The 25,418-nt window shown below is 30.5% G+C and overlaps 2 protein-coding genes across 2 annotated transcripts; one reads left to right on the forward strand and one right to left on the reverse strand.

Annotated features, from left to right (window-relative positions):
- Window positions 1-238: 238 nt before the first annotated feature.
- LOC134697644 (uncharacterized) lies at window positions 239-17,505 on the reverse strand. The gene is made up of 7 exons (XM_063559927.1): window positions 17,456-17,505; window positions 6,427-6,577; window positions 5,377-5,570; window positions 3,440-3,486; window positions 2,590-2,700; window positions 1,916-1,955; window positions 239-1,361 (listed from the first exon to the last, which is right to left on the reverse strand). The coding sequence occupies exons 1-7, from the start codon at window positions 17,503-17,505 to the stop codon at window positions 815-817; spliced, it is 1,140 nt and encodes a 379-aa protein (XP_063415997.1). The 3' UTR covers window positions 239-814.
- Window positions 16,231-25,384, forward strand: LOC134696676 (uncharacterized). Its single transcript, XM_063558597.1, has 8 exons — window positions 16,231-16,409; window positions 16,950-16,978; window positions 19,066-19,253; window positions 19,646-19,680; window positions 20,398-20,439; window positions 21,452-21,541; window positions 23,433-24,041; window positions 24,779-25,384. The coding sequence occupies exons 3-8, from the start codon at window positions 19,210-19,212 to the stop codon at window positions 25,072-25,074; spliced, it is 1,116 nt and encodes a 371-aa protein (XP_063414667.1). The 5' UTR covers window positions 16,231-16,409; window positions 16,950-16,978; window positions 19,066-19,209; the 3' UTR covers window positions 25,075-25,384.
- The last annotated feature ends 34 nt before the right edge of the window (window positions 25,385-25,418 follow it).

Raw genomic sequence — 25,418 nt, forward strand, 5'->3', positions numbered from 1 at the left:
TTCTTGAGAAGATACTTTTTGTAGTATCGACATATAGGATCATGTATTTACATACTTTCCCCTCATCTTATATTATCCGTTGATACACTTACACATTATTAAGAAATTAAAATGTTCCCTTAGGCAAACTGAACCTTAAGCAGAGAATGGTTAGTCGCAAATCATGAATTGAAGACCAGACAATGTCACTGCCATTAATGAAAGAAAATACAAAAAAAAAACACGGAATGAAAAGAAATACCTTGTACAGAAAAGACAGAGTAACGAGAATCGATTTTTTGTTAAATTTGAAATTTAGTAAACATATTGTTTACAATAATCTTTCGCCAAAATGAACAAAAGTATGAAAATGTTGTTAATCAAAGCCTAGTTTGATTTTGTAGGTTTGTTTATTTAGAAATAATAAAAATACAAGGCATAATACATGCATATTTCAACATTAGAATATTATTATGAAACATGTGAAATGACTGGGAAAATGTTAGAATTAATATATGAAAATTAAATTGTAACCCTGGTACATAAGATATCTTCAAGTTCATAATAGCTTGTAAGAACAAATGTTAATAATACCCTGTCTTAAGGTGGTACCCAACACCTTGAATAACATGTTTTGGCTCGTTTAATTTTCATAAAAATATAAAATTTCAAAAACAATTTGAACCAATATCTTTTTCGGAAAATTGCATTGGATATATAGCAGTTTGACACTAATTTTTATAATTGAGAAGCTTTATATTTCCTTAACAATAAAACGTGAATAAAACTTTAAGCTGATTTTCAGATTTATTTCCCTGTAGTATTAGGTACCATCTTAAACTGTAGTAGAATTACTTTCACATTTGGAAATATACGAATAGTTCACATTACTATTTTTTAAATGAGAAAAGTTATTCAAAGGTCTACAATCAGATATTTTAACATCATGTGATTCAATTTTTGACAGAGCTGTATTTTTATGATTTGAAGACCTTTCTTTCAATAATGTTTCTGATGAGGAATCCAAACTATCACAGATGTAAGAGCTTTTGCTGACATCCTCAATGGACGGATCAAATGTAGTAGCACAGCAAATAATGTTGTTTTTCTTAACTGTTGTCTCTGCGTGTTGTTGATGAAAAAGTGTTTCTCCATGATTAAGATGGACAGTGGTTTCTCGATCTTGGTGTACATTTGTATCGTTAACGCTGGTAACAATCACTTTTGGTGTTGTTTCACAGTCACAAACACTGTTTCTGCTGTTGTCAACAGTGGTGGACAGAGTATTCGTTCTTTCCCGGTTTGAACTGAAGCTTCCATTTCTTTCAAACCATTTTTGACCACTGGAATTTGATTTATTATCAAGAACAACCAAAGGTACCCTATACCATAAGGTAGAATATTTATTATCAAGATCAACCAAAGGAACCCAATATCATAAGGTAGAATATTTATTATAAATAACAACCAAAAGTATCCTAAACCATAAGGTAGAATATTTATTATCAAGATTATGAAATACGGTAACAACTTAAGGTACCCTATACCATAAGGTAGAATAATTTAATTAAAAGCAATGATTACTTTTACAAAATAGTTATAAAAGGACGAATATCAAAATTTCTTTCAGTGAATTGTATGTATTTACTTGTTTGGTTCACATACATAAATTGGGATGTATAATAATCATATGGTTATTCCGTTTTTTCGAGGCATTTTTCAGGTAACAATAATTACATTTTTGTAAGTAGGTGATATGATTTGTTTTTAAAGTATTACCGTTTTATTACACCCTGGATCTTATGTCAAACATTTATCATAAGAAATAATACATACTCATACAATCGACGTTTTATGATTTTTTTATTTTTCATTTTTTATATATCCAAGATATATTAAAATTCAAACATTTTTGTCTAGTTTGACAATAACTTACTTCTGTGCAGATTCTGAATGGTTGTTCATTGCAAAGTTTTCTGGAAAAAAAAAGAAAAATGTATACCACTGTAACATATTTGTTATTTGAAAATTGGACATAGAACCACATTCCCTCTAAAATCTGAGAAACCCTAACATGCTACCTTACTACAAAAATCTTTAAGATCTAAATTGATATTAAATATATTTTGGCATTAAGCTTCACGACAGGTGCTACATGTGGAGCAGGATTTGCCTACCCTTCTGGAGCGCCGGAGATCACCCCTAGTTTTTGGTGGGGTTCGTGTTGTTTGTTCTTTTGTTTTCTGTGTTGAGACATATGTAATATTGTTTGTCTGTTTGTCTTTTTTCGTTTTTGGCCATGGCGTTGTCAGTTTTGTTTTGGATTTAGGATTAATGCGATTGGGTGATAATCTCAGTGATAAGAACGTACATTCAGATATCTGAGACATTTATTTGTATGCAGATTTTTTAAATTTTCAATAATAACTCTCGCATTTTTGTTGTTTCAAACCTGCAATAATGCATGCACGCAATAATTTATGATTTTACACTAACTTAAAATTATATTTATTGTAAAATGTCCATATGTCAATTATAACATTAAAGCAGCATCAAAAATTACATGTTTATAGAAAAATTCTTATATGAATAATTTATTAGAACACTTACTCTCAGACTGCTTCAACTTTTTTTGTAGGAATAGCAAACATACAATGATTGCAAAAACTACAACGACAGAACCAACGGCACCAACCACCCATGCAACCAAATACGAAGGCTCTGAAAGAAATTACAAGAAAAAATCAGACGATAACTCAGTGTTTGACACCTAAATCGCGCTTGTTTTATTGTCATCATTAATTTAAATGTAAAAGGTATCTCTGTCATATTCCATACAATTGATTAGCTAATGTAGTTGTTGTATTTGCACTGCCAATTTCCCATGATGCATTCCACCTTTATTTCAGATTTAGATGTACTCCTGATAATTAGTGTTTGATATTGTGAAATGGCCTTATTAAAATTTATCTGGATGCATTTCGTTTACATGTTAATTGTTTCTTTAGTAATAGCCGGCCGGGCCATTACACGAATACATCTATTCTTTTCAGATAATAATTCTTATATGATGGAATAGTTTCTTCGATATATAAAATACAAAGAATACTTAAGCATTTAATTTTGCCTTAAAAGATAAAAAAAAAATGAGCACCAAGTTTCCTGCAACAGATATTAAATTTTCAGAAAAGTATGAACTGACATAAATACGCCCCGCCTGACGACAGAATATTGTTTTCTCAAATTCCTTGTACATATCCCTGAGATACAAAAAAAAATATGTAAACTTGACATGTTTTAACTACGCATTTATCACACATGTATATTTCGTAAGATACCAAAGCAGATTTCCAAATAATTAGATTCTCGGTTTTTTTTCAAACGTTAATACATCAACATACAAAACAACTATCTATACATGTAAGTCTGACAATATATAAATTATCTGAATTATTTGTACCTGAAGGAATGGATTCTCTTGTGCTGTATGTAACAGGTACTTCCGTTCTGTCAAACATATTCACAACACATTATTTATTGGTTTCAATTTGTATTTTTTAGTTTAATGTTCACATGGTTATACAAGGACAGCTTCATGCACCAAGAAACTAATTACACCTTCTTTCTAAGATACGTTAATAATTCATCGATTTTTCATTTTTTTTCCTATGCACCAACATATCTGTATCTTGTGTTTATTTAGGGACGACATCAAAAATTCAATGAAGGATAAAACACTTAATTCACATAGCTTTTTACTGACCCCCCTACCCCCCTCTTAACTTAATTTGGGAATAATTTATTGACCTATATGGATACATGTGAAAAATCAATGTCGGATATCCAAATCGTGTAGCAGTTTAACCCTCCACCCCCAAACTATTTGAATTAAGTTTTTTTTATCCTTCATTGATCTTTTTATGTCGTCCCTTAGAAATATTGTTCCGATTTTCGTCTGGTAACTTTTAAAATATAAAAATTGCATTTAATTGACGGCAACAATATTTATCCAATATTCAAGATATCTATGTGGCGTAACATAAAAAAAGTACGTCTGGTTTTTTTTGCGATTTTGGGATAATCGGATTAATTTTACAATAACAAAATATTACAAATATTGATAGAATCAACCATGACCAGAACAAAACAGACCATCGCCCCCGCCCCCCCCCCCCCCCCCCCCCCCCACCAAAAACAAAACGAAAATAACACACATATATATACTTATAATTATTGTTTACATCAAGTAATTATCGACTTAACAAATAACATTTCATGAACTATAAACCTAGTCCTTAAAATTAGTCTTTCGAAGCATCCCCGGTATCTAAAACTATTTTGTAGAGAATGTTCCGAACTTTGGAGTAACCAATTATCTACGATGATAATTAAACTGATTTCAAAGAAAAACATTCTTTCACAAATTGCATTTTATTGTGAAATCAACAAGGAAAATGAAATATGAACGTAATACTTTATTCTTGCAAGCTATTTCGTTCTGCTTAGTCACCATTCATAAAAAAAAATGCAAAAAATAGTATTCAAAGTTAAAAACTTCCTGAAGTGTACACATATTTAAATGTCAATGACCAGACACGAAGTTTAACTTCCTAGTGTGGGAGTGATAACATATCAGTCTTTTACGTTCATTCAGTTAATAACACATTCAAGTTTTATCATTAAATAGGAGGAAAATTTATCTAATTCAATTTATAAAGGCAACCAAAATATACTGAATTAGTATTGCTTTGATAATCAGGAATTGAAAACAGCCATGTTATTGAAATTGAAATAAGGCCTGAAATATTACAGGTAGTGTATTATATCAATCAGATGTGCCGAAAAAAAAATGTCCAGTAACTTCCAAATTCCGGGTTACAGTTGTAACTTGTACTGCTCTTATTCGTAATCCATTCTAAGCGTTATATACTGTATTGTATTAAATAATTTCAGAATTTGCAGTATACTGCATAATTATGTATTTTTTAAATATATTTTACTTATCTGGAGAGATTTCTCCATATGGCATTAACAACGTATGCCTTCTGTTCATTTGAAAGTTAAATTACCCTTGCCTAGTGTCGTTGGATCAATGCGAATATAATAAAAATGATATTGATTTTTTCATAATGCGTTGTTCTTTTTTCCGGCTGTCTAGTGTCTAAATTGTTTTTAATAATCTACAAATGTTGATATGATATATCTTTGCAAATATTTTATAAGATATTGTATTTGTGTTCTATGCCCTCCTGTGTGTGACTCTAATTTTGGAAAATGCAAATATTACTCTTTTGTTATTTGAACAACGGTAAACTACCGATGCCAAAATCTGAAGGTATATCAAAAGTACAAAAGTACATGATCATGGTTTACCTAACATATATTATTTTAACTCACATAATGACGTCACCACAAACAGCGTCTCTTCTTTTTGTGCATGACAACAACTCGTACCGATTCTCTTGTGAGCAGTTCTTGCATGGTTGGCAGTGGAATGCTCTTCGATTGTTGTAGTATCCATTCAAACATAGAACACAAGGTGTACACGTCAATGCTCCATGATTTTCATCCCATCTTATTTTCTTATTGACCTTTGTAAACAGAAATATATATACATATACAAGCATGTGAGGTTCTAATACTGTAGAGCTATTCAGACAATGGTTGTGTTTGAGCTTTTGATTTTGCCATTTGGTTAGGGATTTTCCTTTTCGAATTTTAAGCGGAGTTCAATTTTTTTTTAATTTTTTTTTTAGATTTTTTTCATAAATGAGGTTAATATCAGTGCTTCGATAATATCATCATATAATAATCAATTAAAAATTTGGCGCATATAGTATATTAAAATATAATATATCTGCAAATCATTTAAGATTAAAACAAAAATGGTGCTGTATTTTCTAATTTATTTCATTCAAATTTTGGAAATTAGTGTATCCTTTTGAAATATAATATCTATTGTAATTACAAAATGTCTCAAAATATATACTTTTCTTAATTTCCCCCGTAGCGATGGTAAAGACAAATCTCCCGTATATATCACGAGCCTAGAACACTGTGCATTGTTATAGGGGTTATTGAAATAAACTTTCAACAAGATGTTACACCCTTTCCCGTCCATTGTCAAAAATAAATAAAAAAAAGGTTTGCCTGCATATCGGTCCGGTTTATTCTGTGTGTTTTAAAAGTTCAAAATATTTCCATGGGAAGCAATGCTAAGAAAATAAGGAGCAGACTTTTTTGAAAGACACTTATTTACGGAAAATGAAGTGTAGAACTGAACATAGGACAATTATGTGTAGCATTGCGAAACTATTAACAATACCTGTATAAAGGTTTCTTCCGTAATCTAATTTTAATCTATTTGATCAGAAATATGAATGTTAAGTCATAATTACTTCAAAAATAATTATTTACGATATCAACAACTATTATTAAGTGACTTACATTAACTGTGTCTTTTCCTGCTCCACGCAGACAACTGTCACATTTCTCGCACGTCTCTAACTGTTTGTGGTAATACACATTGTCGTCAGGCAAACATAATTCAGCAATAGATATTCCGAGACAAAGAATTATAACAACAACATGAACTATGCTGCAAAACACAAATATGAATGTTTATTTAATGCAAATGGCTTTTCAAACATAATCACATTTATCTTGGCAGCTCCAATTAACCGTCTGTCATCCAAGCCTTGTGCTCAAAACTTTGGAGTACGACTTAGAAATCAACCAATTAAATATCTTGATTCAGTGTTTCGAGCACAAATGTTGTACTCTGAGATATACCTTGCAGAGCCTTCATCTTTTAAATTTATTATAAATTTATACGTCCTATAAATTCATGAAATGTTAGTAACTGAACGTTTAAATAGCATCAATCAAATAATTTCATATGTAATACTGCTGATATTTGTACTTCCTCAGTAAAACGAAAAACATGTATATATATTTTAAAGAACAGTTATTATTTGGTGTGAAATGTAGTCTGCGAATTTTAAATTTTAATATCTACAATTATATATTTATCTAAAGATTAGAAGCATGGAACCAAATATTATATTTCTAAAACTGATGAACGCTTATTACAAATGATGTTCACCTACGAGTACTTATTTCATAGTATTGTTGTTTAATTTTTGCTTAATCACTAATAATCTGTCGTACTGTATTTTAAAATTTTGTATATATGTGTTTTTTTAATTGTATATCATTATATTTTCATAAGTAATTTGTTTTAAAATTAAAATGTTAATCTGTTAAATGTGCTGACCTGAGCATGTTGTCGACTATGTTTGCACCACGACCGTCATTCGAATGTGCTTCAACGCGAATAAGCGTATTAAAAAAATCACAACTTGAAATACTTTTCAATTGAACTTTCCGCTTATTTACGAAATAGGAAGAGATGTATCAAGTACATCACGTGATTACATTATATCTACTTCCTATTAAACTATATACATGTATTGCTGTACAAAGCATTTAAATAGACCAATAAAAGCCGGTGATTATTTTTGATACTTATCGTGATAAAAGTTATACAGGTGCATTGGTATCAATAAAGCCCCTTTTAATGTCAGATGATATATATGGCAATACAGATGTACTTATTATTACAAATAATGTTTGTACTCAAAGGGTGTTTTAAATATTGTATTCACATATCAGTATATGAATGGTTATGGATTTTCACGTTACAAACACATTTTCATTAGTAAATATAAGTTTTTAAAATGGGAATAACGAGAGAATAGCCGACAAAAGTCAAGAGCTCGCTGAATTATTCATTCTATGTATCCTATAATTCTACAAAATTCTATAGATCTCTGCAAATCAAATAAATCTAAAACAAAATTCAAAATAAAGCTCTCCAAAGCAATAGATAAAACATGAAAATAAAAAATAATATAACGAAAATACTAAACTCAAAAGAAAATTGTAAACGGGAAGTCCTTAAGCAAATGGCAAAATCATAAGCACAAGCAGATCAAAAGAATGAATAACAACTGTCATACTTCTGATTTACAGAGATTTTCAAATGTTTGAAATAGTGGATTTAACCTGGTTTTTATAGTTACCTAAACTTTTCACTTGTTTGACAGTCGCATACAATTTCATTATCTTGTCAATGATGTATAAACAAAACAAACAGACAAATTATCATTGATATGTTCATAATTAAAAATGAACTGTTTACAAAACTTTTTTTTTTAAATGCTAAGGCTTTTCTTCCTCGGGAATAGGTTACCTAAGCTGTATTTGGCTTTTTTAAAGTTTTGATTCGAGCGCTACAATTGAGTCTTTTGAAGACAAAGTCACGTTTGGGTCAAAATAAACAAATCCTGATATCTATCATGTTAATATACATAACAGGTAAAAATTTCAAACAAGTGATACAGTAGTCAACATTGTGTTATTATACTAATCACTATAAAACAAGCAAATATGTCAACAAAAATAAGAAAAAGTAAACAAAGCATATTGACAAAAACGAAATACAAGAATACAAAAAAATACTATAGAACAGTTACACCAAGACGTGATGTATAAGTATAATTTCACGTCAAATGGATATTGCCAAAAACAGACTAAACAGTCATTGTATTAATTTACAAAGACAACTAGAAGAATATCATTACACTTTATTTAAGTGGATTGACAACGTCAGTACCTAGAATGATCAATCTATACTTAAAGTCCATCGTGTGTTGTTTGTGAAATTGACACGGTTTTGTCATCTTAGGCCGTGTTCACATTGACATAAATTCGGTGTTGTGTTAGTGTAACTCACACGTAAACTAAACACAATTGCGTTCCCATTTATAAAACTCAATGTTTTAAATCATGTTTTACCTACACACAGTCGATAGTCAATGTAGGCCTTGTGTAGGTTAAGTGTACATAAAACTAGGCATTTAGGACATTAGTTGTATCGTGTATATATTTAAGGATGAAACTATTGTTGAGTAAAATTGATATTTTTGATAATTATTAGTTGTCTCAATTTTACAGATTTTTTTTGTTAAAAAAAATTAACGTAATCAAGACTCAAAGCAGCATCATTGCCGAACCCAAAAGGCAGCAACCAATTGATTTTTTTTTTTTTGGGGGGGGGGGGGCTATTATAGTTGAGTGTAAAACATAAAGGCAAGGGGGTGGTGGTGATGAGCTATGGATTTTCTTTTGGAAACAAAAAATGTTTCCAATTTTTGGCCCTGAAAAAAATAATTGTTTGTTTCACCCTCAGCTGCCACTATATATAATGCTAAAATTGATTTCGACTTGTCACCAAAATTTGTCCTGAAAAAAATCAATAGCTCACGCCCCCTCCCCCTCTACAAAAAATGAAGTAAAAAATTGTTGCTGCCTAATTCATTTGAAAAGGTCTTCCCGAATCGACTTGACGTACACAGAAATATTCGCCACTGGTCTTTACTCAAAAACCGATTCACGCATAAATGCATGACTAAAAAAAGTGTGAGGTAAATGATATGTTTGTCTAGTATCTCAGATCCGTTAAATAACACGTAAAATAAATTACCAAAACGTTACCCTATTCCTTTACCAAATACTCCTTGGAGAAGAAATACCATTTGAAACGAACAGAAAAGATAAAAATGTAGTGATCCCTAATATCTCAATCCTTTTTTCCGACTGTAAGCACGCTGTTGCAGCTAACGTTTTCTAATGCGTTATCGAGACATCTCTAGTATATTCAAACTACTGCAAATTATAAAAATGGCTTTTATAAAGTAGCAACCACTTAACTTAAAAAAAGGAGGAGGGTTATTTGTTTTTATCTGAGTCAGATTTTTTTTCGCGCGTACGTTTTTGTATTCCCTTTTTTCGATGCTGGTGATCAAATACTTTTTTTTCAATATTTAACACTATAATGTATGGGGAAACTATTGATTCAGAATAATTTTTTTTATTATCTGTAGGACCATTTTTTTTAATCAAATTGGGGATCGGAATATTACAATTCCCATCCCCCACCCCCTTTTGAAGTCAAATGGTTGTTCCCTTACCGCTAGAAAAATTTTCCAAAATTTTGAATTTAGTTCTACGTAATGAACATTTAAATGACATATAGTTTACAAGTGGGAACACATCTTATGTACAGGTAGCTAAACAAGGTGTATAGATGTGAACAAATGTAATGTGAAACCAGTGTACACTACACTAAACTAATTGTAAACATGTTTACTCTACACGGCGTGTGGTGTGAACACGGCTTTAGTCTTGGTATCTTCTTATAAAGTATTTTTAGAAAAGGGAAGAGACGCTGCTGATATTTTTCGAAATTAAACTGAAAATGGAATCATTAAGGTTTTTTTTTAATTTTATTAATTTTTGTCATTGTGTAAACACAACGTGTAAGAGAATATTGATGGTAACTGAATGTATCATCAATATAACGTTTATTAATCCACTCATCGACTGGAAATAGTTAAACCCAACTACTTTTAATGTGTATGTCAAAAACCAAGAACCTGGTTGGTAATATCTATCTTATTTACCTACATTTTCATATGTTTACCGCTCTGAAGATCAGGAACTGATCTCTGTTAGTACAAGCAAGACGAATAAGAGCTAAAGTGAATAAATTGCATGCGTTCTGAATTAAATTTCACCAGAAGATGAACGCGCAAAACCGACAATGATATTAAAAAAATATAAAAAATTTATGCATAGTATATGTTGTTCCACATCTGGCTTAACCCAACTTTCAGCTGCTGATATTTTCTGATTATAATTTATATTCTGGTCACTGTTTTGTTTCCTACCTATAGCATGATCAAATACTGTTTGCGTTCTGTTGTCTATAGAAAGTAAAAAATATATTCTGCTTTATGGTGACTTCAGGCATAATTGACTATTAAACGTCTCCTATAATTTTGAGACGTCACAATACACTTAGTTTTTTTTTTAAACAGGGCCTCCAGAGTTTCAAAAACAGAGCCGGGTGATCCAGATAAATGTAGTGTCACCGCAATTTTTACATTTCTAAAGATACAACAAATTGAATATCTAGTACATTTTATCTATTTTTAATTTCAATATCATAAATTGTCTAAAACATTATTTTTTTTAACAAATAAAATAGCCAAGTTCAACTTGATAAATTTATAGTTCAGGAAAATGATCTCTTTAAAAGTAGGTTTGTTAGTACTCTGCGCGATGAAAGTTTAAAAAGGACAATGTTAAGTACTTGCGTTTTGTATCGTTCAGGAAATACTTGAACTGCTTTGTTTAATTATACTTTATTTGACTAAATATCGTTGTATGTATATATCATACTTGATCGTTGACCTATATCTGTTAACATCTATGTCATTCGATTTGTTGTATAAAGCTGTTTAATTGGCTATCATATCTCAGTTTAATATTGTTCACATCGATTAATTGGGATATGATTAAGGTAATGTATGCAAACGTTGTGACCTGTACTACTTTATAATGACAAAAAAAAATTTTTGGTCTTTAATAGTCTTGTATTATTTTAATTTTAGTTTCTTGTGTACACTCTGGAAATTAGTATGGCGTTCATTAACACTAAACTAGTATATATTTGTTGAGGGGCCAGCTGAAGGACGTCTCCGGGTGAAAGAATTTCTCGTTACATTGAAGACCTGTTGTTGACCTTCTGTTTTTGTTTTTTCTATGGTCGGGTTGTTGTCTCTTTGATACATTCCCCATTTTCATTCTCAATTTCATTAAAGATGGACAAACTACGTTTTTTTTTTTTTTTTTTTTTTTTGCTTTTCTTTTTATCTTTTTATTGTTAGGTAAATATTGAACTCAGAGTAAAAAATCAAAAAGGATAGTCCCGAATCAAATGGCAAAATCAAAAGCCAAAAAAAATTTATGTCAGCCAGATGCGCGTCTTGCCAAAAAATGACTTATTATTGATACTCGAATGAAACTAGTAAAACCCTAAAAATAAAGTACGACATTGAACCAATCAAATAATGAAAGATTTTCCAATACACGGCTAATTCTAAGTTTTTTTTTGTTTAAATTTCATTTAAAATTTAGACCATTGAAGTGATTAGGTTTGTCGACATAGAAGTACTACTAGGCTGGTGATATCCTCTGGGTAAAAACCCCTACATCAGTTGAATTTATCCAGATTTAAAAAATAAAAAAAAAATACGCCAGTTCTCTACTAAAGCGTATCTCACTAAAGACTCGTCATTGACGTACAAACAAAAAGCTAATAAGGATTACAAAGTGAAAATAAACATCAAGAAATCACAATGCATTCATGTTTATGATAATATTAATGAAAGTGTATATGTAGGATATAAAAACGTAATCTATAAATATATAATGGAATCACGACCAAGTGTCATTTGTTAAATATGCGAGTTAGTAACCTTGCGTTATATTAAAGATAGTTACAGCCAGTCTTTTTCAGAGACAAGTGTCTGTGATCAAATTGATTAACCTCCTTTCCACACCACACCCCCATTACATTTATATATAACGTTAATTTATGCATAGAAAAACAACTTATACTACATATGGATACATGTATGTATCTGCATGGCAGGGAACGCATGAATAGCTGGATGCGAAGAACTTATCAACGCATTGGATATTGCTCCGAGATATCAGATTATCTACGTTTCTATTTTAATAATTTCTTGATTGCTGTCTAAATCTATTGATTATATTTGAACATCGGTAAACTAATCTTGCGGTAATTTATGATAAAAAATGAATAAAAAACAAATATACCAGACAAAATCAACTACATTATTCATAATATCCTGTCGAAATGCACATTTGATATTTATAATATGTCATCACACATTTTCATCAAATTATATTGTGCGGTTTCAGAGTTTCATTATGTTGACAATCTAATGAATGTATATAATGGCAAAATTATTAATTCGAAGGAATAGAACAAAAATTTGCTTTTTTAAATTTGCAGATTTAACATTTTTGTGCGGATATTTAGAGAAGTTAAGCAGCCCGGCCTGTATGTCAAGTCAATCCTATAATAAGTTATTTTTAGAAAAGGTTATTTCCAGTTTCCTCCATTGTTGCCGGTAAGTCGAATAATCTCTCTTTCATTCCAATTATATTATATAGCTTGTTGCTGCATGAACCGAACGGTAAGAAATGGAAAATATGATTACATACATAATCTAGAATTAAGTATACACGTTTACATGATGTTTTTATTGTCAGATTTTTAGAATGACATTTTTGGCATGTGAAGACTTCTCGTGAACTAATTTTATGACGTAATACCTGGTTTATACTTGTTTTACAGTTAATAATTTTTTGACCGCACTGTATTGTTTTTAAGATCCTTTAAACATTGTTTTGTTTTGATGAGTGTGATCAATAATGTTAATGTAAAAATAACAAGAATTAGATAATCAGGTACGTATCGGATTTTATAAAGCCATTACGGGTTCATTCATTCATACAAGTAATAGGATTAGAATTCCCCTTTTCTAATTTTAGATATAGTCACACAAGTGCTGAACATGCGAAAGTGTGTTGATTTCAATTCTATAAAGTATTGTTACCAGTAACTAGCGAATAAAAAAATAATTTATAGGATGCGCATGTTATACACATGTGCTTTGTGAAGTATTTCTTTTATTTCATTTTGTTTAAACAGGTTGGGAACAAACCCTCTCTATGGTGATTATACCTGTATAGAGGGATAAACCTTCTATAGAGGGATAAAATTATCCCTCTATAGAGGGGTATTTTTGTTTAGACTGGATTTAAATCAAAACAGGCCAGAATGGCATTCTCTACTTATTATGGCAGTAACCTGCAACAGTTGATGCACCAATTGATGTACTTAGATTAATATGCACATGCCCAGTTTGCTGCTTATCTGACTAAATATAAAATATATTGTCCACCACGATTGAAAGCTGTGATGATCAGGTAAATTCTACTCACTTATGCCTCACTGAACAGAATTTCTATTGTTAGATTTAACATGATTTTTAAAGGTCAACTATTTCTTTTGATGTTGATCAGGTGTTCAGATAGGTATACAATAGATTTTAAGTTTTGTCACTTTAGCAGAAAACGGGTTATCCCAATTTTTAGTAAAGTGCATATGTTGATGCACATACTGCTAGAGATTATAGCCAATATAATTAGACAATGCCATTCTGCCCTAATTTGCTTTAAATCCAGTGTAAACACAAATACCCCTCTGTAGAGGGATAATTTTATCCCTCTAAAGAAGGTTTATCCCTCTATACAGGTATAATCACATTTGAATGTTAACATCACGGGGGTGGGGGTGGGGGAACTTCAATATTGTACGGGTGAGTAGTGAGACACCAAGTAGCCAACCGTGTCATGTATTTTGGTTATCATCAATATGTACCTTTTTATATATCAATTAGTCTATTTACTCCTTTTATATCTTTCATTATGAAGCAAATTTCAACTTCAATCGACAATAAAATGTGTTTGGTCAGGTGGTTATGGTAACACCCTAGAGAGTAGCACTTTCACTGAGTTCTATATTTTAAATTAAAAACTGATAACTAGTTACATTGACGTTTCCTCTAAAGTAAAGGACTATGACATTAGGGAATTAATTTTAATAATTATAAAAAAGAAGATGTGGTATGATTGCCAATGAGACAACTATCCACAAAAGACCAAAATTACACAAACATTAACAACTATAGGTCACCGTACAGCCTTCAACAATGAGCAAAGCCCATACCGCATAGTCAGCTAAAAAAGGCCCCGATAGGCAATGTACAACAATTCAAACGAGAAAACTAACGGCCTTATTTATGTAAAAAAATGAACGAAAAACAAATATGTAACACATAAACAAACGACAACCACTGAATTACAGGCTCCTGATTGTTCATGTTTCATATAAACCAACATTTGAATGGGAAATTAACAATTGGATTGTTGAAAATATCGCGTTTGTCATACATTCTAGTATGAGTTCGTCCATCTACGTAAGCGTCATTGTAAAGTCAATTATTCAGATACAAAGCAGATCTCCTACTTTCGGTTGTATCCTTGGTATTTAGTTCAGTATGATATATTTTCTTTGTGTTTTTTTTTTATCTTAAATCGCTGTAAATTACAATACGCAATAAATAAAAACAGATAATGTTTATATAGTTATCAAAGAGACCAGGATTATAATTTAATATGCCATACCTGCGTTTCGTTTACATACCGTAAGACTCATCGGTTACGCTCAGATCAAAATAGTTATAAAGACAACGAGTACAAAGTTGAAGAGCATTGAGGACCATAAATTCCCAAAAGTGGTGCCAAATACTGCTGAGGTAATATATTCCTTGGAAAATCCGTAGTTTTTCGAAAAAAATCAAAGTTTTGTTAAAGGAAATGTATTATTATGAACATATAATTGATATACACATCCACACGCACGCAAACATTTATAGCCATATAACTAATTATTAAAAGATTTATAATGCAATAGGGAAGAAGATATAAGAACAAAGAGGGATAACTCTATATCATAATTCTAATTTGTACCTCTATTTTCCAGGTCTCTTCTTGATTAAATTAGTTGTTTAGATACAGACTAAATGTAACAAAATTTATAATATTCTGACACAAGAATTTCTTTATTATACGTTAAAAGGTTAAACTTTTGAATGTTTGGTAAATCAAGAAAGTCTTTTCGAACACATACAAATTATAAAGCGTTTTTTTTAACAGCAGTGGATTGATATCATTGCTGGTCCCTAAATGTATCATTTGCTGAGAATAGTTTGACTTGGTTAATAACATACAGTTCATAAATTTTCAGTTAATAATTAAGGAACTACGAAGGTTACGATTCTATCAGGCAGAGCTCCCCTCAGATAAATTTAGCTTTTTTAGACGCATTTTGGTAAAAAAGCGCGTCACTGTTTTTCATTCTTACGGGCACCTGGCCTTTAATTAGTTTTGGTTTTGAGCATTATTGATGAAAGTTAATTCAACGAAGCGTTTTGGACGGACAAAGAAATATAAAGTGTGATTATCATTTTTGTAGGAAATAATACATCAGTGATGATGAGTTATGGCACTTAGAACAAAATACATTTCATTTCTATCGAGGTAAGTGAAGTGTTGAACCTATTCTTTTTGTCATTTAACAAATGCATTGCAAAATAACAGATTAACAGAACAATATTTTGATCTAGATATTTTTAAACATTGAAAATTGTAATTAACTTGTAATTCCTCTTTTATATTTTCAGATATGCATCGGTAAAATGCTAATTATCCAGATAGTTTGTGTTTTGTGTTTAACAACTTTTTCCACAGTTACTTCCATGATATTGCTCTGTGATCCTTTGGATAATGTTTCCTATCATAAGCAACTTAACGAGTGTATCCCATGTGATAAATGTCCTGTTGGCTTCGGGAAAATAACACTAGAGGTAATGTATATGCTTAAAATTCACCAGAACAAATCTAGATATAGCAAATTCCTACAAATAAACTATAAAAAATGTATAACCTATCTATACATAATTTAGTTTGTCCCCTGTGGAGATATTAAATTTGCCATGAAAATTGCAACGGTGAATGAAATTAAAAAAAAAACGTGAGTAAATAATGACAATTAATTAATGTGAAAAGGCATTCATCTTTGTGCATTATTGTAGAATTGAACACTATTGAATAGCTGTGAGCTAAAATATACCAGAAAAAAGTGTCCTATCAGACATAACAAGCAAATGAAAAAAATATGAATTGCATAAAAACTATTCCATATCCAAATTTATATTGCTTATTACCCTTTTTTTAACATAAAATTTAATATAATACCATATAGTATACATATAAGTTAATTAATACATGTCTGACTTATGCACACACAGATAAGATTAGTGTAATTATTGCAATTGTTCTTCTTTTTATTGTCATTTGAAAAATTCGAAACAATCTAATCTAATTTATTGATTATTATTTATCAGATCGGAAAACATTTAAATGAACCAAAAAGGTAATGATTCAATCCACATATGTTTCTCTTCGTTTCAATATTGTCTTTCTAACTATAATGCTTCTTGTAAATCAAATAGATAGAGAAAACTAATTCGTTTCTATAGAAGTCTTGTACCATACAGGATTATATTGTTTTATGAATACCAATTCTCTGTAAACAACCCGCAAAGTTGTGGCACGCGTAGTCTCAGATTTTCTTAAAATTGTGTTTGTTGTAAGCTATCAATAAACTTACAAATAAATATTCCACATTAAAAATATAAAGGTAAAATATAGTTTAGCTATACATTTGGATAGTGTTAACAATATAAATATCTTTTCAATGACTTGTAAAATGAATTAATATACATGGTCGGGAAACTTACTACCTAACAAATATATGCATATCCCCAATACAGCCGGGCACACTTACTCCTGTTTTTCAATTCATTTGATAGTTTTTATCAATACGTTAGTAGTTATAATAAATACTTACTTATCCTCTTCATCACCAGTGTGGGACATAATGCCACAATGATTCGGCATCTTTAACAAAATGAGTAAGAAAAATGTCTCGTAATAAAAGTTTATTTGTGTTCTCTGTAGTTATTGAATGAAAAGGACTCTGTAATACTAGTATATGATAAAGGAACTTAGACGGAAACATACAATTCAAGTAAAGATCTTGAGGGATGAATTCAGTAACCAAATCTCAAGTTGACGTTAATGCAAACCTGCTTCATATATCAATCATTACAGTAAACATTTAGTCCATATTTTCTAACAAAGTAAAGGGTCATGTGATTTTCTGGGGCAATCCACATTACAAACTCTATAAATTCATACAACATTCGAAATTGATCAATCTGATAAAAACAATTCATTTCAATCAGAATCTTTTAATCAGTGGTGCACAGGTTTTAGTGTTATCTAGGGATATTATGGCGGTACTAAATGTATTCCTGTTAGAAATTAAAAAAAATGCATTCAGCTAGAAACTTTTAAAATCTGAGCAGTTAATCAAAGTTGGTGTCTAAGGGGAAACCTGCTCAAACAAAACGAATGTTTTGCGTACATGCGTAATTTTTATGAGTGCGATATTACTTCAATTGCGACTTAATCGAGAAAGACTCATAACCGGACTCACAACGATAACCTCAGCATGAGCCACTCGTTATGCAGGATCTGCATACCTCTCAGGAACACTTGGGAGTACTGCACCTTTTTAAGGGATGCATGCTGCTCAAAATTTTTCCTTTCCGCTGTTTCTAAATTGATTGTTGGAACATATATTTTCTACACTTGTACACTCGTTTATGTAATGAATTGATAAAGTTGTTTGCAGAGCTACATATTTTTGTTCTCGTCTGAAATATATTGTGTTGCATGTATATAGTTATCTGCTAGATTGTTTACATGCAAAGCTGCACATGGTTTGTGTGTGTCTCACTAATTGATTTATTTTAGGTGTCATGAAGTGTTCTTTGTTTGACTATGTTTTTTAGTTCTATATTTGTAATGTTTAGGTATTACTCTATGCATGATACTTCCTGAAAGTTTGGCACAATCCTCAGTCGCAACCAACACGTACCTCAGCATCTTGAAATTACACAGCTAAAAAATATAAATATAAAAAAACAAATAAATTCAAGAACTATCATTTAGAAAAATAAGAAAACTTATAAACTGAACTTATGGAATTTGATGCTGTATCAATTACATAACAATGCGTATTTGTCAAGTTTATGGTTCACACTGTCATTATGTTATTAACATAAGTTATACTGAAGTTTCAATGGTATACTTTTTTTAGTATTATATATATGCCATCAACATGTTAGCATACAAATGAAAAACTAAAAAAAAAAAAGGGATATCAAATAATGACTTCTAGTAAATTGCAACATATTAAACAGCATAACTGAATGTGCATAATATGATGAGTCGAATGTACAGTATCCCTCAATTTCAACTTGTATCTCCATTTTCGTATAATTTTCTGCTGTGATTAAGGTCAATGATTTTAAGACATATTTTGATCTCAGATCAATTACACCATAATAATTTTATCTCACTTTTTCCATTTTTGTTGTTCGTTGCCAACAGGAATCTGACATTGTAGTAGATCAACCATATGGTTCATCTAGCTGTATACCATGTCGCCCGTGCAAACCAGTGTATTATAGTGATGTACACGCATACAAATGTAAACTATGTACCAACTGTACAGAGTTAAACAAGTCTGAACGCATGTCTTGTACTTCAAAAGAGGACACAGTCTGTGGAGAACTGCAGTAAGTTAGTAGAAGTACTGTTGTTATATGTTAAATTCTTAAGTATATTACGACAAACACTACTAACTGTTCCGGATCATGATTGTATTGAAGGCTATAGTTCTCATTCTCAACTATTCTGTGTATTGTCGATTGCTTGTCTCTGTTTTTTTTGTCATTTGCAATGCAATTGAAAATTTTCAGTGCCTCTTTTTGATTTCTTCTAATTTCGGCAAATTCAAAGCAGATGTGATGGCTCTACAAACGTTCTCGGAGATCTGCGCTCCATACAATGATGACCTAACTAAAAGACAATGTGCCCTTTTAACCGATTATGTTCAAGAGAAGTCAACCTACCTATAATGTGTAACAAAATTGTTCCATTGTCACTTATTTGTAATATCTATTTTAAGGTTTAATGCTAAAAAGGACAAACCTAGGAGTACTGGTAAGTTCACAGTATTCAGAGGATATTATAATCTTTTGGGAAAAAATAGTTTCCATTGCGAATAAAACTGGGATTAAAATATAAGAAATCATCTTTTAACACCAATCGGAAACGAGAGAAGATATGTTTCCATTGAATATTTCAACTTAAAAAAAAATGTAATGGCTAAATATATCAAAACAGTAAAATATTTACAGCGCAAAAACGCTTAAAAAAAAGAAACGCTCTACGCAATAAAGTGAGAGTATCAAAATATTCCTATAGTTTAAATCATATCACTTCCTAATCAAAGTAGTTTTTAGACATCAAAACTTGACTGATCGAACTTTATCAACAGTCTTCTATGTATTCGTTCGTTTCATTAGATGATTTTTATTTAATACTGACTGCAAAAGATCAAATTTAAAACACAATAACAGGTTTGTTCTTCGAGGTTGGTCAACATGACTGAAGAAGTTATTATTACTGAAGCACAGTCAGTACCTGTAATTTTATAAAATCTGATCAAATTGGTAATAACAAATTTATCGAAAAGTACAGGTGCGATCATTTTTTGTTATTGTTGACCAGGTATATTCGTCACTTCGAGTTTTAGTAAATATAATACTTATTTGTTAAACTTAATTTACGCATACATCTTTAAATATACATATATTTATATGTCGTCATGAACGTTATCATCTTTTTATATGATTTCATTATAATTTTGATTTTCAGATAAAAGTGATGGAGATACGCATTCTAATGGATTACAATCAGGTATACCTACAATACCGTTAAACATTGTTTTTTAGTTTGCATTGCATATTTTCTGTCTCAAAATATATGAACTTATGGTAACTTGTAATATTTCCATGCAAGTAGAAGCTTTTACAAGTACTATAACTGCAAACCATAAATATAATTATTATCACTAGTATATATAAATAAGACGATGTGATATTAGTGCCAATGAGACAATGTGTAGCCTTTAAACAATGATAGCTAGGTCATATAGTCTTTTTGAATGGTAATATTTTCATGTTTTTCTATTGAATCTATCTTAAAATTTTGGGATAACTTTTAGGTTAGCCAACTTTCAATTAATTAGTTAACGGCTGTCATATAATTATTTAAAAGTAATGGAATGCAGTGAGTCAATGTTGGATGTCAAGCGTTTTATGTTAATGCTGTTTATGCAACTGTCATACCGGTGAAAGTTTAAGCTAGCTATAACCACATTTTGCCATTTTATTAGCGACTTTCAGTTTTGAATTGTCCTCGGAGTGCGGTATTCCTGTTCTTTTGTTAGTACTTTCTTCATCATATTACAATGTACCACTATGTCAGTAGATATACAATAGCTATCATCATTTATATGTTCACAAGAAAAAAGTTGTACAAACAAGATAAATGCATATGAAACTTGCCTACTGTGTCTTCGTCAAAGTAGAATAAAAATAAAGAAGGGAATGCCAGAAAAAACATTAATCACGTCAAAAGTCAAAATGAACGGTATTTATTAAATATTTAAATATGTGGAAACATTAAGGGAAAATAAAACCTACATATAAAAGCAACAAATGTTTAAATATATGGAAACATTAAGGGAAAATAAAACCTACATATAAAAGCAACATTGTTGTTAACATTTAGCATTATATTTACGAATATAAAGGCAAAAAAATACAAAAGTTTCAAGAATATTAATTACATTTTTCTATTTTGCAGAATAGGAATTGAATGTAATAAATAACAATTTATTTTATTTTATTCTTTTTTCATTTTCTAGGTGCAATTGCAGGAATTGTGTTGGCATTGATAATAATTATTATAATTATAACTGTTGTTGCATTTGGATATAGATGGAAATTTAAAAAAGGTGAACACTTAAAAGCAATTCAAAATCAAAAGTTTTCACAAATCAAATATGACTGTATTGGTTGGCTCATGGATGTATGTAATATTTGATGTTTGGCAAGAAGAAACATTTCAAAAATAAAACTCTAATGGAACCGACATAAAATTAAACGAATATGTAATTGACGAGATTAGAATGGACGAAAGGAGTAGAATATTTAACATACAACATACTCGAATATTAAAACTCAAACAAAATTGAAAACGAATTGTGTAAAACGACATCCAATGAAAATTTTGAGTTGCTAAAATTTTGGTTTCTTTGTAAAAATATATAATAAACGCTTTTAAATGAACAAGTGAAACAGCAATCATGCAACAAAACAAAACAAAACAAAATAAATAGAATGTACAATTAGGCGTTAAAGAACAGAAGTGTCCATATCGAATGGCCAGCTCTCACTTGTCCTGTTTCTAGAAGAAAAATATCGTATACTAGTAGATTAAATAATATAGGTGTCAGTCATTGTATCAACTAGGCAAATACAACTTTTACTTGGGGTATGAAAACCTTTGTTTTAAAAACAGTAATTATATTCTGTTGTATTTTGTGGCAGTTAATCGTTTTACTGGCAGTCCCGCATTTCCGTGTTTTATCTGTCAAACTCGATACGCTTGAATTTCTCAACTATCTTTTATCAACATATTCTTAATCCATTGGTATTAAGGTAGCACAATACAAAGATTCTATAACTCCAACTCCCAAGTTTTAAAATGCTGTTACTTTCTTAATAATGCTTGAAAAATTATAAAAGGGGTAGTTATGAATAGCCAACCGACTACTCTTTCAAATAAATGTAATGTTAGTATGATGCAACAATTATGTAACTAATTATAATGTAATCTGTGTCTCAAAATTTTTTCGTCAAATTTCCACTTTCAATTAACATTATCTTCTTCATATGTATTCCTAGAAAATTGATTTTATTATATGTTGTTCCTATGGCCATTATCTACAAAAGGGTGTCTCAGATTTCAGATAGAATGTGTAGAACAAATTTTACATCTAATCAAACATTATCTTCTTTTATGTGGTTAGGATGGTCACACTAATTAAAGATTTATGAGAGATTGAAATACCATAGGGACAATTTGAGACACCTTTTAATTTGGAGCCCATGATGTGTTGATTAAGATTTCGTTAAACAATTTTTCATAGCTATAGAGATGAAAGAGCTATATTCATTCAAGTGAACTGACCGAGAGTTTGCCGCTAATTACATAATGATTGCATAATAAAAATAATGAATTCATTCAAAAGGTTAATCTTTTATCTTTCTATATATACCTCTTTAATTATTTTTTATGCATTCATAGGAAAGTTACAGCCTTTTAAAGGTTAGTGATTGGAAGTAAACAAATATTTGTACTGTGCTACCTTAAATATATAAATCAACTTAAGAACTTCCCGTGCAATTGTTAAGTTTAACTTTGTGTTGCATAATGTCTATGCAAAAAAAAAAAAAAAATCGTTTTTGCTTTTGAAGACATTTACTAGAGAACTGTCTTTTGAAATCCCAAAAATTGTCGATTGCGGAAATAGTCCGAAATTAATTCAAAAGACATGAAAAAATGTTAATGTACCTTTATTTGGCTAACTAAACCCTTTTTTCGAAACTCAAATAGCCTGCAAATCAGTTATCTTCTTTCGATTGACGATTAAAAAAATAATTCTAGAATTTTAGGCCTTTACCATAGAGGAAAAAAATCTTTCTTGAAAAGGAAAATTAAATCCCTAAGAATGACTATAAATAAACGGGCATGTACAAAACAAATGTAGACACGAGGTAATTAATGCATCCTTCAGGGTTTCAGATGATCCAAAGTTTTAGTATTTCTCCTTTTTCTTCTAGCTCAGCGTAGACATGATGTACAGGCAGAGAATGGGCAATATGGTTCTTACGACAATATGATTTGCAACTATAGTCCTAGCCAAGAGAGAGGAAAACAATGTACTTATGAGAAACTTGATGAACGAAATAGTCATCGTGACTCAGAAGATGACGAAGATGACGAAACAAAAGCATTAATTCCACCATGTGGGCGCTTTCCGCTCAGACGAAAACGGACGAGACATTTTACATACCCTTTCAGTGAATTAAAAGCTGATGATTCAGAATCTGATGAAAATATATGTGATATTGAACAAGACTCAAATTTAAGTCTTTCAAAACGGTATTCGTATCCTGATGTGAGTTTTACAAAAGTATCAATACAAAACAATATTCTAGATTCTGGTATAACAGACTTTACATCACGACAAGAACCACACAAGATTCTTCTGTCTTTCAATGTTCCAGATAAAAACAGAGTGATAGACAAAGTGCAAACATGGGATTGTAAATATAATTGGTCAGATAAGAACATTTCCAGGCGTACTGTTTCAGCATATAACTTTCTAGAAACACATGCAAGTGGTCAAGAGAGTGCTCTCAAGAAAGTTCGGGGATGGGAAAACAAAGGTAGTAATGTTATAATGTATACAGTAGCTTTAGGTTTCGAGACAACATTGATGGAATAAGACATTCGACATAATTTTAAATTTAATGGTACCACATAAAGGCAACAGCAGTAAACCGCTGTTCTAAAGTCATAAATCGATTCAGAGAAAAAAAAATCCGGGTTGCAAACTAAAACCGAGAAAAACACATAAACTTTAACAGGAAAACAACGAAACATGAGAAAAACTAAAGTGCAACAAAAACAAAAACGACAATGCAACTTACAAAGAAGAAAAAACAATAAGATAACAACTGCCGTTTTCCTGACTTAGCACAGGACATTTAAAGAAAACATGAAGTGTTGATAAGCTGCATGCATGCACACGAATGATGATCAGAAGACAAAATGGGCGTTATAATTTAGATAATAGGACCCCTGTTTTACGATCGTATTCTTAGATACAATTCAATAAATATCTTAATGTAATTGACCAAAGTCATCAGTGATGAAAGTAGCACGCATTTATTTTAACTGATTTACATGTTAGGTACATGCTTGACAAGTGTAAACAACCATGAAATAGAATAAAATCCTCCTAAAATAGATAGAATAAATAATATTAAAACACCAACAGGAATAATGATGGAGATTAGTTCAAATTTAAGAACATGTTTCTCTTTAAAAACACAAAAACGTACAGTTTGATCCTCTGAAAAATCAAAACACCTGTGTTTAAACCAAAATATTTTTTTTATAGAAGAGCTGTCAACAAAGTTTATGAGTAAAGTAGCCCGACACCTTGGACCACGATACAAATTCCGTAGTTTGTCCAGAGAATTAGGATTGTCTGACACTGATCTAATGAATATTCAACAGAACTACAAAGATGATGTTGTAGAGCAGGGATACCAGGTTTTACTGAAATTAAAACAAAAAGAACTGATACAGACAGAAAGTGACGTTATTAATAAAATTCTGGAATTAGGTTTTAATAAAATAGCTACCAAAATTAATAACCATGCAAACATTATGGTGAACAGACTGTGTGCTTAGTTATTGAGCATATCAACATTTAATAATATTTATGTACAATCGTCTTTGTTTTTGTTGAAGTTTTTGTTCATGTATATGTTTTGTCTTTTATTTGTTCTTTTATGTAAAAATCACAGATGATTTTTTGAAAAGATAGTTGCACAAATTATATACCTTTTTATTATAATTGATCGGATTATTTTCCAGAACTGGTTCACAAGTATTGAATGTTTTGTTAAGAGAGAATGCATTTTTGAATCATTTATAATGTTGATCTACATGTTTGTTACATTTTACGGGCATTTCATGCTGTACTATAAATATGTTCATATTAAAAAAACGTTATTAAATCATGTGTTTTCATA

Source organism: Mytilus trossulus, chromosome 14, assembly GCF_036588685.1.
Source record: "Mytilus trossulus isolate FHL-02 chromosome 14, PNRI_Mtr1.1.1.hap1, whole genome shotgun sequence".
In the NCBI taxonomy this organism is placed as follows: domain Eukaryota; kingdom Metazoa; phylum Mollusca; class Bivalvia; order Mytilida; family Mytilidae; genus Mytilus; species Mytilus trossulus.

Coding starts and splice junctions, on each gene's coding strand:
- LOC134696676 (XM_063558597.1), top strand. CDS start 19,210: ATGTCTTGTACTTCAAAAGAGGACACAGTCTGTGGAGAACTGCA. Junction 19,254..19,645: donor ACAGTCTGTGGAGAACTGCA/GTAAGTTAGTAG, acceptor ATCTATTTTAAG/GTTTAATGCTAAAAAGGACA. Junction 21,542..23,432: donor TAGATGGAAATTTAAAAAAG/GTGAACACTTAA, acceptor TTTTTCTTCTAG/CTCAGCGTAGACATGATGTA.
- LOC134697644 (XM_063559927.1), bottom strand. CDS start 17,505: ATGCCGAATCATTGTGGCATTATGTCCCACACTGGTGATGAAGAGGAT. Junction 3,487..5,376: donor GTTTGTGGTGACGTCATTAT/GTGAGTTAAAAT, acceptor TATGTTTGACAG/AACGGAAGTACCTGTTACAT. Junction 1,362..1,915: donor CATTCAGAATCTGCACAGAA/GTAAGTTATTGT, acceptor CTTATGGTATAG/GGTACCTTTGGTTGTTCTTG.